Source organism: Buteo buteo, chromosome 11 (assembly GCF_964188355.1).
Source record: "Buteo buteo chromosome 11, bButBut1.hap1.1, whole genome shotgun sequence".
In the NCBI taxonomy this organism is placed as follows: domain Eukaryota; kingdom Metazoa; phylum Chordata; class Aves; order Accipitriformes; family Accipitridae; genus Buteo; species Buteo buteo.
The window spans coordinates 33,872,390-33,888,361 of NC_134181.1; the positions used below are offsets into that span (position 1 = coordinate 33,872,390).

The 15,972-nt window shown below is 37.2% G+C and overlaps 1 protein-coding gene across 2 annotated transcripts in view; it reads right to left on the reverse strand.

The window, feature by feature from the left end:
• Positions 1 to 42: 42 nt before the first annotated feature.
• Positions 43 to 15,972, reverse strand: part of RIMBP2 (RIMS binding protein 2) — a 175,092-nt gene continuing 159,162 nt past the window's right edge. For both annotated transcript variants that reach the window (XM_075041450.1, XM_075041451.1), the window contains 6 exons: positions 13,961 to 14,145; positions 11,522 to 11,690; positions 7,823 to 7,926; positions 5,927 to 5,998; positions 4,034 to 4,168; positions 43 to 1,627 (listed from right to left, as the gene is read on the reverse strand). In XM_075041450.1, the coding sequence (XP_074897551.1) occupies positions 1,439 to 1,627; positions 4,034 to 4,168; positions 5,927 to 5,998; positions 7,823 to 7,926; positions 11,522 to 11,690; positions 13,961 to 14,145 (854 nt within the window). In that variant the 3' untranslated portion in view covers positions 43 to 1,438. The remainder of the gene's footprint in view (positions 1,628 to 4,033; positions 4,169 to 5,926; positions 5,999 to 7,822; positions 7,927 to 11,521; positions 11,691 to 13,960; positions 14,146 to 15,972) is intronic.

The following is a 15,972-nucleotide window of genomic DNA, read 5'->3' on the forward strand; positions in this document are numbered from 1 at the left end:
AGCAGCTGATATAGTAGATTCATGAAACGTACTGCACTCTACAAAATATCAAATTATTTATTTATATAAAATATAATACACAACAGTTGTACACATGCACACACCCACACAGTACTTTACCACAAATTTAGGCCAGTTATTTTCTTTAATTAAATGTTACAATCTAGCACACGGTATCTTACAGTAATTTACATTATTATCTGAAGACACAATGGGGAAGCTTTGATCATTCATTTATAAACCTTCCATAAATTACAAAAAGAAAGGCAGTCTGAAAAGTATGTATAAACAGTAAAAACAATTTACAAATGGACAAGAATTACAAAATAGTAACAGCCAATGACTGCCATCAATGTGTAAGATTGTTTTTCTTGAGATGCCAATATTGCAATTAATATTTGATTATCACCTGTTGCAGCCTTTTTACTGGCTACGGCTTGTGTATGTAACACAGTTGTTCACTTTTTACTTTAGACATGCACTTCATCTTGAATCTGACATCAGCAATATGAAAATACCTTTAAACTTAGGACTGTACCTCCACAGGAAGAAAAGTTGGGGAGTAAAGGTTTTTTTGTTGTAGAGTTGTTTGTTTGTTTGTTTGTCTGGCTTTTTCCCCTGGTAATTTAGAATAGTGAACCAGGAGCTCCAAAACTGGACGTTGTATGGTTGAAACTGGGTGAGTCTCTGAATAACTTACACTGTATATGATTTCAGTTTAGTGAAAATGTTGACAAAAGAATTTGATACAAGGGGGTTAGTTTAGGAAAAAAAAAAAAAAAAAAGCAGCAAAAACCAGAAAGAAAGCATTTTGCACAGCACTTTCAAACTCCCAGGAGTTACATCAGACATTGAATGGAGTCAGTAACATAGTACTTGATCTTAAATTACCATGTTTTAGGGAATATGAAGACAGTTGAATACACAGTACATACGAAGTATACGCTGTATATTTATTAGACAGTACAAATCATTGTGCATTAATAAGGCAAAACATCAAGGCTGATTAAACTAGGAGTTTCAAGACCATTTTTGCTTATGATAAAGATTAGATACAGTGGGGTGATCTCTCTGAACGAGGACTCAGTGAATAGTTTTCTCCCCCCCACTCATGGTTAAAGGAGACTAAAGGCTGAGATTTATCCAATGGAGTTGCAGGTGTTGAGTTGACTTCAAATAAAACCATGTTCTTCTGGTCTTAATCCCACAATTTTTTTTTTTTTTTTTAAAGAAAAAAAGATATTTGCAACAACAAATCCACTTCCTTTTTTCTTGCTGTTTTGATTAAGCAATTCACATGATTCTACTGATGTCAGACTTAAAAATGCAAAGTTTTGGTAAAGTTGTACTGCATAGTCATGAAAGCCCTAGTTTTGACGTTTAAAAAAAAAAAAATACACAGACTGGAAGCTTTACAAGTTGTCCAGGAGCACATGAATCATTTCACTGCACCAAGCTTTTTCAGTAGTTTCTTGCCTTTGGAAAGCAGCCCCTTTTTCTTTTTCGAGGACATATCCCTGCCTCTCCCGGGACTACCAGAACCCATAGGTGACGTAGGTGACCCAGAATGGAGATGAACTGTGGGGGATGGTGCTCTCCGTGATGTACCTGTATTCTCAGGAGGAACCTATTAGGTACATTGTTATAATTTATTGAATGTTTGAAAGCTTAAAAGCTATTATCATCAAGAAAGTTGGTAACATCACTTGTCCCATTACCCACTTAAACAAAAGGGCTGGTTCCTTTCTTCTTTGTGGCTGAAAATACCATATGGCCTTACAGAAAATACATAAATTTTGAAAAAAGTATAGACAATAGAAAACACTCCAATAGAGCCCTGTTTTGGTTATACTTCTTTAAAGAAAGAGTTGGATACACTTGTTTTGCCATAGCTCTGGCCACAAAACCCAGAACACTGGTTTGGGTTTTGCATTTCAGTACTCTGATAGTACGAAAATGAAGAGGGATACGAGTAGCTATAGACTTAAGAAAAACAGATGTGTTAATTACTACAGATTAGCAAGCTATAGAAGCCAAACTGTTTTCAGAAGAAATTACTTAAAATGCTACATGATCACTTATTTTTTTAATGTCCTTTAAATGCCTTTTCTTTAAAATTGGCTAGCAAACTTTATGTACATATTTGAGAAGATGGCACACTGGCTTAAAAAAAAAAGAAAAAGAAAAAAAGAAAGAAGGAAAAAGAAAAAGCTAAAATGAACCTTAATCACAATCAAAGAAAGCTTAAAGACCCTGACTGCTTGATGTATATGCTGCAGCTATGAGGTTGCTGAATGAAGGTGAACACTTGTACGATAGCTAGATGACAGCATTCCTAAATAGTTTAAACAGCTGTTTTTTTCAATCATCAAAAGCACTTGAATGAAAATGCTAAAACTACTTATACTCAGCCTATCCTAACTACAGTGCCTGGCTGACAAAATGTGATACTATCAATTAAGATGATATTTTCATAATAGAATCCATGCCTTAGGGACCCCTGCTATCTTGTAGTTCAAGTTAAAACATTAGCAATTTACTGGCTTGTTGTGCAACAGTGAGTTAAGCAAAGGGGCTTCAAGCCTACTTTGATTTAAAATCAAGGTCTAATTCTAATGAAAAAAACCAACTTGGTAAAGCACCCCAACGTACACCTGAAGATACCATATATTTAGTCTAATGCATTCATTCAGTGAGCTGCATGTTTCATATTGAGACTTTTATTGCATTGGTAAACCAAACAGTTGCTAATATTTCAAATGTGCACTTTCTAGGAAAATTCGAGTAAATTGTACCATATGAAGGGATTTTTTTCAGAATTGTTGAATAATTGGTCGTAGGCAAACTGGGGTATAATCGATTATGGAAAACACATTTTAAGGCAGACAATTGAAATAGCTATATTTGAGTGTAATGAGTTTCAAAACCAACTATACCCTTGTAAACTACCATACATATCGGCTTATGTTTCAGTTTTATGTTCTTTAAGGGTTGGGGGTGTTGTGCTTTTCTTTTGATATAGGAGCTTGGAATTTTTACATCCCAGCTTGGCTAACAATGCAATATGCAGCTTTTGTTTGTAGGGTAGTTAGACATCAAACTCTCCTTTCTATGTAAACATAAACATTTAGCTCATGAAGAAATATGTTCCAAACATTGACCTTCATAAAGTGAGGTCTAATTGACTTATTTCTAAGGATTCCTTTTTAAAGGATTTGTCTCCTAAGAAGAAACTAAATTGACTTGACTAGATATAGTAAAAGCATACAGCCTATTCTTCTGTGGCCAAGGATTTTGGAGACATATTTCTTTTTTTTTTTTTCCCCCACAATTAAGTTTCAAGACTTGCATTAGATAGCCAGGTAGCTTTAATTGAAATCTCTATTGGTATCTTCAGTTGCTCACTTACGTGAAGGCTACATTGCCTTATTAAGGTGTGAAATGAACACTCTTCTTCTGTTTCCAAGCAGATGAGCAAAGAAATAAAAATATATATAAAATATATAATATATAAAAGTATTGCAGTGATGAAACAAAACCAAAAATGAGATACTCTAAACACGATTAGTCTTTCATAGAAGTCTCTGGGCAATTAACTAATACCAGTTGGAATACGAAGTCATAAGGATTAAAAGGTGAACACTGTCAATCAGCTGCATTTACAATCTGTATTTAAAGGAATTCTGGTACCAGTCTTTCGTCCACAAGAACTTTTGCTTTCATCTAGATATTGCATGTAGTACAAGTAGTTCAGGAGCATTAGGAAGTAACTACTTTCACCAGGGAAAAGCTGCTTAAACTAAAATTATAATTGAAAGTACTGTAATGACTGCAATCAAATGGTAGATTTAGTTTCTTCATTTACAAATGTAACGAGCTAGCAGAAGGCTTATTTTTTCTTTATGTTTTATATATTTGAGAGTTAATTTTAAATGGGCAAATGGATTTAAAATGTTAAACGTAACGTCTAAATTATATGAGAGACAGTGGAATGGAAAGTAAAAATTTAAGCTTTTCTTATTCGGTTGCTTACCCTTTTTGCTTTTGTACGCATCGGTGTATCGTGAACATATCGTGAGGGTGCATCAGATAGATAGACTTCAACATCATCAGGCACTTCTTCAAGAAAGTTGGAAGGAACTAGCCCCTTTTGTCCATTAAGTTCACCCTGCAACATGAAAATATCAGTAGATGTTTTTACTAAAGCAAATGTAGGTTCCCAAGAAGGTAAGGAAATACTTTTGACTATTTCAAAGCCAGTGAGGAAGAGGAAATAGTCATCTAAGGTCACTTGGGACCTTAAGAGCTGTCCTGGTTTCGGCTGGGATAGTTAATTGTCTTCCTAGTAGCTGGTATAGTGCTATGTTTTGGGTTCAGTATGAAAAGAATGTTGATAACACATTTATGTTTTCAGTTGTTGCTGAGTAGTGTTCATACTAAAAGTCAAGGATTTTTCACCTTCTCGTGCCCAGCCAGCAAGAAGGCTGGAGGGTCACAAGAAGTTGGGATGGGACATGGCCAGGACAGCTGAACCAAAGGGGTATTCCATACCATGTGACATCATGTCCAGTATATAAACTGGGGGCAGTTGGCTGAGGGGCGTGGATCACTGCTCAGGAACTAACTGGGCATGGGTCAGCTAGTGCTCAGCAATTGCATTGTGCATCACTTGTTTTGTATATTCCGATTCTTTTATTATTGTCATTTTATTATTGTTATCATTATCATTATTAGTTTCTTCTTTTCTGTTCTGTTAAACTGTTCTTATCTCAACCCATGAGCTTTACTTCTTTTCCTGATTCTCTCCCCCATCCCACTGGGTGTGGGGGGGGGAGTGAGCGAGCAGCTGTGTGGTGCTTAAGTTGCTGGCTGGGGTTAAACCACGACAGGATCTTATGCACTTTTGAAGATCACAAGAGCTAGTGTGTGCTATGGAGAGCAAGTGAACCCCTGCGTTTTTTAACATCAGTGCACAGTGGAGAAGCAGGAACAGAATTCCCAGTTTTTGGACTTGGGTCTGTAGGACTGCAACGCCATAGATACATGTGGTGCTAGGCTGCAAACCTAAAGGCACTTCTGAGATGATAAAATTATTCCTTTGGGTCTGAACTTCTCAAATGCATCTGACAGAGGCAGCTGGGCCTGTTTTCTATGGCCAATACACCATGGACATGGAAAAGGCAAGTACAAGATGCAGACTGGCAGCTACTGTCAACTTTAAGACAGTACGGCTGGGCAAGCAATGCTGGAATATTGTCTCCCATTACACTCTTCCTCTTCTTAAAGGAATGACAAAGTAGTATGATCAGTTAACTAGTGCTTAAAAGACTACTGAACTATTTTATTGATATATTTTAGTCAAAGAACCTTTTATCGTAGGGACAGGCTCTATCTAGGTCTTTCTCTCACATGAAATGCCTTACCCATTAGAAGTCATTCGCATGTTCATATCGATACATGTATGATCACAATACACGTTTTCCAGCAAACTAAATGAGGCAAATAAATATTACTTATAAAATGCCAGAGGCAGCTCTGAGCTGGATGAACAGCTCCTAAAGACAGGTGCTGAAGTAGCTAGAGGGAACCTTCAGTGCAGTATGATCTCCTCCAACTGAGGGAGCTTCTCGGGTTCTGCTACAGTCCATGCAGCAGCAGGAGCTGTGAGGCCGGGTTTGCATCGCAGCTCTCTAACTGGGCTGGTTGTGAAGTCACGTTCCCAGGTACAAAATGGGAGTGGTGATGCTAACCCCCATTTTGGCAGTTCTTCCAGGCATGCCAAATTAGGATCACAGCTATTCCCACAATAGAACAAGCTGGAATTGTGACCTGAAATCCTCCAGGCTGTCATTTAATCACTCCTGCTAGTGAAGAGTGCTCTAACAGTTTGTAGCAGTTTGAAGTGATCAAACAGGAGCCAACTTACATAGTAAAATCCATCTTCATCAATTTCACCAAAGACAGTAATAATGTCCCCTGTGCAGAATGTCAGCTCAGCCTGCAGAAAAAGAAACACATGACAGTGCATGTTTTGTTAGGCAAAGGTTAACATTCTCTTTATTAATAGTAAATCCTTTAATATTTTTCCCTCTCCTTTATGTTAAGAGACAGGTGGTGAAACCGAATTGAACTTTGAGAGGAAAACTTTTTAATTTTTTTTTTTTTTTTTTTTTGTTAGCTTGCTAGATCCCTGCTAGGTTCTAGACACCCACAGGACTCCCCATGACAGACGATCCAAGTGCAACCAGACCTTGGAGATCGCTGAACTCACTCATCTGTGCAAAGCCTTGAACAACCTGAACAAACTTTGAAGCTTTGAACTACATGGCTTCAAAGGTCCCTTAAAGTCAATCCTGTGAGGAGGGAAGAAGACTTAGGGGCTGGACATGGTTCAGGTCCGGGCTCTGTACTGAGCTGAGCGCTAGGACTAACTGGTACAAGGACAGCTGAGACTGCTCTTCCTGAAACACAAAGTTCCTGAACTAAAGTTGTGGAGCTATACTGGATTCTGTTCAATACAGGCTTCATAGCAGTCTCTAATCTGCAAATGGTGTACTGGGCTCTTTTTTAATTGCCTGTGGTTTAAATGTAATTTAATTATGTTTTTTTTTAACTTCTTAATTTCCTGTGGCCATGGAAAGGGACAGAACAAATAACATGTTTGCAATATATCTGTACAATTTATTTGATTTGTTGCCCAAACCACTTTGAAACACCATAATTTAGAATCAGATTTGGTTCAGTGAGAAATACAAGACAACTCTGGCTGAGTTTTAAAGTATCAAGTCCCACATATTTCAAAATTCACTCTTCTTCTTTAAAAAATTCCAAATTGTTCTACAATTCACCAATTTAAAAAAAAAATCATTTTAATGGATAACTGAGGAAGCTCCTAGGTATGCAGTATTTTTTTTTTAAAGCTTTGAGTGTCACCTGCCTGACATTCTTACCACAATCCATATATAAAAAAACTGCATCAAATCTTGATCAAGGGACTTACTTACTTACAATGTAACATCAAAGACAATGTAAAAAGTGATTCTTTTGTTGCTGATAACAAATATGGAGAGATGGGAGACTGCATGTAGGTAAATGGAAGATAAACCCATACTGAAGACCTAGCTAATGGTGAGCTGTTTTTTAAATGAAGATCTACCTAATGCTCAGTTGTTTAAGATAGCCTTACATTATTATAAAAAAAAAAAGATTACAGACGACAGAAATTCACGAAAGGTCAGATGCATCAATTAAGAGAAAGAAATATAATATATTATGAACACTGTTTTACTGCGCTATATTGTTCTAGTTTGGATTGTGAAGGAGGGTTGATTTTTGGAGGACTTGTAGGTTAGAGAGATTTGAAAGCATGCGCCGCTATGAGCTTGTTGGCATGAGCTAGGACTCTTCTCAAAAATAATCATGTTCTTATGTGGAAATACACAAAGGAAATTTGAAAACAATAATTGGAAAATAATCATTCCCTACTGTTTATAACTCCATGCTTTTTTCCTGATAGGCATTTGTTATATACATGCATTGTACAACATATATCCATAGCTGACTATATAATGTATTGAGCCATATTAAATAAATCCTACAAAGGATATTCCTTGATTTTGTTTGAACAAGAACCATAAAACAGCTTGTACAGAAGTCCTAAGCTTGTCATATACATCTGGCTGAAAACATTTGACCAATGTTTGTAAATTTTTTTTTTTTTTTTTTTTTTGCACATCCACTGCAAAGGTATAATAATGCTTCTAAATCCCAGCTGGGTTATGGCTCCATAAATAGTAAACACAGCAAACAGTTATGTCAATACCTCTACATCGACGTTAGGAGAACTTTCACGTGGATCGTAATCATACAGTGCCACCATCCTTCTTGTAGACACTGAATGTTGTCTCCCACTCCGTCTGTTTCTTTCTGTTCCAATCACAAGGAGAGGAAGGGAAGGAAAGCTATCAAAGTTATTTTGAAAAGAAAAACAAGGTGCAACTTTTCCCTACCTCATCTTCACAACAGTGCAGTAACAGTGTCAATATTTCTCTAGCATAGTGATAAACGGTCACAGATTACCAAACCTATTAACACAGATAAAGGTTTCAAAATAGCATGTACGTTTCATAAATAATTTCTTAACAGTTGGCTTGCCCTCCTTATTCTAAGCCACTGAATCCTCTGAACAGTATTTATCTGCAAAACTAACGTTCCGAAATTTTCAGCCATTCTTGGTTGTAAGAATCAGAGGTTAACAGGGTATACAAAGCCCAACAGTCAAAATTTGTGTTTGTCTCATTCCATTTCAGCTTCCACATTTACTGTCTATTCCTTCCCCCCCCCTCCTAATCATAAGGAATTTTGTGCCTGGGATTATTCTTCAACTTTCTGCTGGGAGACTGGAAGGAGAAATGTATGCTCTGAGCTGTCCCACAACAGAAGAGGCTACCCATTATGCAAGTGGTTTGCAGTATTTTCAAGACTAACTACAAAAACACATCCTCAAGTACTGTTTAATTTTACAAGTTTCCTTTGCGGGGAACGGAAGGAAAGGAGTAAAATTTATAGTTTCCAGGAACCACGTGAAATGTTTATTGATTGATATTAAACATTTACAGAGAAGTCCAAATTGGGCTTCATTTTAAATTTGAATGATACTAGCATGATTCTTGCGGATGACTGCTGCAGCAAGAGAAACATGCTTGTTAGTGCTACTTACAGACAGGCATTGAGGGTGGGTCTGATGAGCGTTATGCGGTGTGACAGAGGAGACCTGGGGTTAGGAGGCACCCTATGATTGTTCCGGCAGGAGGGTGAACATTAAAGGTTCAGCTAAGGTAGGAGCAAATACTGAGTGTAGCATGCACTCACAGCTGTCACATCACCCACCAGCTGACACTGAAGCGTTCAGTCAGAGGAGATCACTTTTACTTTTGCAGTGGGTGGTTTGGAGTTATTTTCCCAGGTACCAATGCAAGGGATTTACACAGAACACAAGGAGAGATCCAAAATGAAGGCACGGACCGTAACAGACGCGGGACCCGATCCCCCTGATTCCCCAAAGCCTGGATCAACCGATACCTAAACAATTGTCTGAGAGCCACACTTTCCACTTTGAAGTACCTCTCTGGGGCAAGACAGTGCCCGCTGCTCAGGGTCAAGGGTGCCTCTATGACCAAGAAAAGAATCCAAAAGGGACCCTGTACCTAATTGCTATGTGACAGTATTTTCCAGCTTCTGGTTTCCAAAAGTTTAAAGTCATAAAAAAATAAATCTAGACAGCTCAAATCATTTCAGCTAGTTTACAGCTTGAATCAAATTATTGGTTCTTAGCACAGACCTCTTTTAGACTTTCTGGATCTGCGGTGTACAGAGCGTGTGCTCTCTTTGAAACGGTCACAGTTGACTTCAGGAAAGGAATGCATACAAATAAAAGAAGAAAAGATATGAAGCTGTTCAAAGTTCTGTTTTTAAGGATTTAATGTGGGCAAAGGATTAAGAAAAATATAGTCATATGAACACAGCATGTAAAGTGTCTGATATGACATTAAGAATATGAGTAACAATATGAGACAGACTGGCAATTAGAGCCTGCTTCTGCTAAAAATCCACGTGGGCAGCCTCTGTGACAGCGAGGGTCTGAACATGTGGATCTCTGCTATTCAGAATTTGTATTTAGTTTAAAATTAAGCCAAACTAACTATTCTTTCCAAATCCATTAGTAAGAGTGTTTGTTGTTTTTTGTTTTGTTTTGTTTTAAATGGCTAACAATTTAAATCCATATTAAAACACATGATGCTTTTAAGTGCCAAAATATTTAAAGGTGAACTGCTGGGGGTAGGTTGCTAACAGCTCGCTCGGAAACATCCCAGAATAAAAAGAATTGCTTAAAAATGTAAGGCAGAGCAACGTTTCTGTCACCAATTGCCTCTCCCTCTTTCCAAGATAAAAGACTTTCTGATTTCTCAGCTCTTTCAGGAGACACTGCCAGTTGAGCATAACAAAAAAATGCAATTATATCCGCAAAATATGACTGTTAGACAGCCAAAGTATTCAAGTTATGGGGACCTATGTAGATTAGTGGTTTCATTTTCACAAGTGTTCTGTATCAACAACTTGCTGACTTTGATAAGAACTGAGAGCACTGAGCAGGACTTAAAGAAGTTGGTTTCAACCATGGCTGTTGAGAAAATTGTTCTCTGCACTCACAGGTGACCTCATTGCTAGAAGTAGAAATATATTTAGAACTTCTTAATCCCATCAGGCCCCCAGTTGTGTTTACAGATGTACCTAAAGCAGGTTAGGTATCTCGTTCTAACAGACTTCAAATGATGCAGACCCATGCTAAAACGACTACTTGTGCAGAATACCGCTGTAGGCAGCCAACCCATTCAGGCACATCTGTAGGTCCCACTGTGTGCCTCTCCCAAATTTTTTTCCTATGAATGTATGTGTAAGTGTATGTGCTATACCTAGAGCAGCAGGTGGGCAGTGGGGTTTACAAGTGCATGCGGGTGGGAGGATTTGTTGTATTTATGTGGCGTAAGTAAATAAACACAGAGATTTGAATTAAGAACTCAATTAAGCATTTAAGAACTTAAATCATCCTTCCCTTTCATGGACAATGGAGAATTTAAAAATATCTCAATATCTTAAAAAAAACAACAAAAAATAGTTTGTCTCACATTTACTAATACATTTTGGAAACGATAAGATTTACTCAATCTAAGAAAACAATTGTGGAAGATTTCTTTGTTTTTTTAGCAACCACTTTTACAGTTCACTTTTAAACAGGACTGAACCAATTCCAGCCCTTCATACTCTCTGAAACATGTTGAAAATTTTAAAACATATTGAGATAGTTGCATTAAATTTAATTTTAGAAAGAAATCTAAGTTAAAAGATAGTTGCATTGTGCATCTAAGTACAACATTGAACCAGTGATGTAACACGAGTGGTTCATAACACAGAATTGTTTGGCCAAACTCAGCTTTTTAAAGGGTTTCTTACTGCAATATCCAAAAAATCTCATAATATGTAGTGCTATCCCAAATGAGATTACACATAACCCTTTGCCACCATCCCTTTAAATTATTGGTAAAGTAGGAAAATGTAGAAGAGTAAAAATAACAACAAATAAGTGATTCTTTTTATGCTTTGCAGCAGTGAGCGTATCACAAAGCACCTCAGCACAGCACACTCCAAAGCACAGGGATCATGTTCTGTGTCTAGAAATCTTTCAGGTGACAAAACTGATTTTTTTTTTGTAAATAAGAAAAGAAAGTAGTGAGTGGAGTGGTGAAGATACAAGTCCTCATTTGCAGCAAAAGATGTGACCAACATTAAATATTAGTTGAATAAATTCATCCAGATACTGACACAGAATGTATCCCATGGTGTAGTAAATTGCTGTAAAATTTAGATGCATCTGCGTATAGTAAAAACAAAAGGCAAAGCAGATCCAGCCAAGTTAATAGCACCCAAAAGTTAGGAGAAGTGAAGCATATGTATTTTCCCTTACCCATTTTCTCAACTGGTGTGTTCAAAGGAAGAAAGCCTTGTTTTAGCAGCTGATCCATCATCTCTTCATCATCTGCTTGGATCTCAGAGACCATATTACATGGGATAAGGCCAATTCTTGTACAGGTTTCTCCACGATAGAATCCATCAGCATCTTTGTCCCCATAAACCTGTTATTCAAAGAGTGATAAAGATGGTCAATAAAGGTTTTAGCATTTAGAAATTTTAATGCAGGCTAAATGGTTACTAAAGCATAGACAGATGACTACAGTTTGGATGTGGAATTATATTAGGTTTTGACTACTCTGGCTTATGTTACAAAACTGGAAATGTTATGTTAATTTGAATTATGACTTCAGATATATAAGCAGAATTTGGACTTTTTTGTTAGCAGTGCAAAAAGTGAGAGACGGCACTGAAAGTCATCAGTTTCTCCTTGTGCTGAGCCAAAAGTATACTTAATGGTTTACACTGATTTTTATGGAATTATTCACATGGCACCATTTTTGGTGCCATGTGAACTATATTCAAAATGAAGCATTTGCAAAACTGTGCCAAAGTGTTGTTATTTTGAATAGAACAACTTGTATATGATCAAGAATGCCCATCTAATACTGAACATACTTGATATATGTACTTACTTAAGCTCTGCCATTGTCTTTCCAGAAAACACGCATTAAGGCATAAAAATAGCATGAATTTTCATCAATGAGAACAGGTAAATCCAAAATTTCTCTCTAAAAATGTAGTCCATTCATAAAGGCTACTAATGACACAAAGGCCTAGATCAAGGACTGTACTAAACAAAAATTATGTTCTTAAGGCCAAACTGATGACTGAGTTTAGATTGTTCCTTGTTTAGGCTCAATCAATTGTTTTCTTTCTTTTCTTTAAAAACAAACAAAATCCCCCAAACCAAGCCCTGCAGTTCAAATCTGAGTTCATTAAAAAAGACCGTTGAACTGCCTCAACTTTCTAGAGCAGGAATGTTTTTCGGTTTTAATCGCTATGTATCCATGACTTACCCAGCACCACTACTACTTCACACAGTACAGCATACGTGACCGTAACGCATGTACGGGACAGACTTCATACAGCTCCTGGTGGAACTGACCATCCACCATCCCCACGGCTCAGGTAATGTACAAAAAGTATTTTGAAAATGCAAACTAATCCATCTTCACAACAATTTGGTAAGAAATTCAAAGCAGCAGGTCACATAGTAATCACCGTGGTCCCAAGTATAAAATAAACATCACTGCGAGTAAATATCTGATGTGGAGTCTCTCTAGACTTTTCAGTGCCAAACGTGTACATATTTGTGAAGAAGTAATTAAAATACCTGAGTGAAATGAACATTTCTTGCAAAGAAAAATAATTTCTTAAGTTCCATATTTTTCACATAAATCTTATATAAGCAAAATCTTATATAAGCAAAATATCTAACAAAGTATTTAACATTAAAAAAAATTGTGATTTAGGATACAGACATTTGTGTTAGGATCCAGTCCGACACAGTGGAAGGCAGTATTTTAACAGCTTAAGTTACAATTTTATCTTTGCAATGGCTAGTGTAACAAATGAGTCTATATTTTTTCAGGTTCTTTTTCAGATCACACTTGAATCTCAAATTACCCTTGGACTACCAGCAGCTGTTCTTTCTGCCTCTCTTATTTCTGCCTGTTTTGTACCAGATCGATTAGATACAAAGCTGCAGGAGGAGATGCTTACATTTGCTGATTCAACAGAAAAATCTGCTAGCTTTTTAAAATCAGAGCGGCAAGCTGAAAAAATTTGCCTCGCAGCTGCACAATCATAAGATGAGGCAAGCTGGGATAGAGGGCTGGCTAAAAACATTGACAGAGCCTAACACTGTCCCTGTCACCTGGAATAGGGCTGACCTGTCTTCTGCGCCCTGTTTAAAGGCAGCTTGTGTATTTTACACCAAACAGTCAGAAAAGGGAGTGGGTTTCCCAGTTTCAGAAGATGACTCTGGAAGAGAAATACCTAACTTCTGGACTTTAATTAATCTTAAGTGTTTACTAGCTAGGAGTGTTCAGCATTTAAAAAAATACGGCAGCTCTGGTACGTATCTGAGCACCTTTGGGGTACCTTTGCAGGAAAGATATCCTCTTGGAAGCAGTTTTGCGGCAATGGACATAGGGACCTTCAGAGTCACAATTCTGGTCTTGGCACCCAAATCTCTATTTAAGTCTGGCCCTAACTATCTAGCAACTTTGAGATTTTTGCCCATTACCTAATTATTTTTAGGCTATTGGCACTAGATATTAGATTCCAGATCCAGTGAGATTTACAGCTTGAACCTCTGGAGAAAAAAAAACCTTGGACTCCAGTCACACAAGTTGCTTTCACCACAGGGAAAAAAGGAGAGCCTGTTTGTAAAACTGGGTCTTTCGTTTCCTTTGTTTTTAGATCCCACCTTAATGATCTGTCCTTCTTTAAATGGCAGCTCTTCTTCTGCAGCATCAGGATTTGGGGACATTGTCAGCGGATCATAGTCAAAGAGTGCAACAAATATTCGAGTAGAAATATCTTCTGTGCCAGGATCTGTTTCTGATTCTTCGTAAATATCTGGAGAAAGATGGTCATGACCACCATAGCCATCTATGAAAGTAAATTCAGAAAAGAACAATTCAGTAATACAAGTTGGCCTCATCTTTCAACTATTCCAGTTAATATTTTAAAAATATTTGGCATTTAAGTGAAAAAAACCCCCAATAATGCATGTCTTGTTAAGCTTAGTGTTGGTTTTGTTTTATTTTTTTTTTAATTGGCAAGTTGTTTTTTTAAAAAGCATATACAATCTGCATGCACTGGATGTGGTGCTGATCCCCTACACCACACTGACATTTACACATGTGAATCCAGCTCAGGTAAGAAAGCAGTTTTTGTTAGGTTTACTGGAGTTTGCCATAAATTAATGAAGCATGTTAAGAGTGACATAATGATGAATCTGATAGGCTTTATCATTACTGCAAAAATAACCATGCTTTGGATCCACCTGTTTTCCCGCACAGCTGCTTCTGCTCTTCATGGACACAAGAAAGCACATCCCAGCTGTGTTGACATACCATGTTTTAGGTACCAGGTTTAAAACATGGTTATAACCTCTTCTCTCCAGACAGGCAAGAAGAAATACATTTCAGTAGTGTTAGTTATTGCAGGGTTGGAACTACACTGCCTATGATTTTGTTTAAACACAGTCAATAGTTAACATAGCCAGCAATGCCCCAAACCAATGCAAACACTAACAAGATGTGTTAAAATTCAGGAGAAATGGTTAGCTATGACTGCGTTTAACCGTAAGCTCACTAGCAAAGATCATCCATGAATATCACAACACTTGACACTGCACTGAACTCTGTCCCCTGCAGGGTACCAAATCAATTAGGACATAAAAAATGAGAATTGACATTTTGTCTCATTTATCGTTCAGACTTTTCAAATGACCTGGAGAATGCGTTTAGCCCATGATTCAACAACATACTTAAGGATGGACTTCAGTAAAACTGTATTAGAGAATTAGGCCAAAATGGCTAACAATGAGTGTTTTGAATGATGGGTTTCAAAGGCTTTTAATTTTGTTTTGAAAGAGCATGTGGCAGTGCTTTCCCCCAAAATAGGCTCTTTCAAGAGATACAGAGTGAAGCCCCCCAAAAATAAAGCCCTCAAAATCACAAGCCACTTCTGAAAAACTTGGCTTATTGTGCAAGTCACACTAACTTCAGTAGGAGTCATGTACTTTTGTTCTTTGCTGAATCAACACTTATCGTCCAGTTTATAATTCCTTCACAATGAATAAATTGAGAAAGCGATGTTATGAATTATGATGAAAATGTAGTTCAACTGTATAAAAATTTTTCCAAACAATTTTCATATTAATACAATTTTTACTGTAACCACCTCTTACAAATTAAAGACTCCCATTTTTGGTAATAGTTTGAACATTCAATATGGAACATTTTAGAAAAAATTCTATTACATTTTTACCTCTACATCAGATGCATTTTATTCAAAATTTGATATTTTTAAACTACCAGAAAAAAAAATTTCAGAGCGTCACAGCTTTAAGGGAACAGCTACTAACTCTTGGGTCCAGAGCGCAAGAAAGAACGTGAATAGGGAAAAAATGAAGAACAGCAAAAGGGCAGGGAAAAATTTCAGCCAAGAAGCTTTAGGCAGGCACAAAGCACAGAAAGGAAGTGTGGGAGAAGGGCACATGTGGGACAGAAAGCAATGGGACACAAAGGATGGGATTCCTCTCTGTTCTGTTCTCCTCCTACAGTCAGGTTGCAGTCATTCTGTGGTTCATACTCAGACCCACCAGGCAATGTAAAACAGGTGGCTTAAGGGGTGTTTTGTTTTGGTTTTTAAATTAAAAATACCGATTTTTGCATCCAACTCCAACTGCAGTTAGTGGGGGTTAGGTGC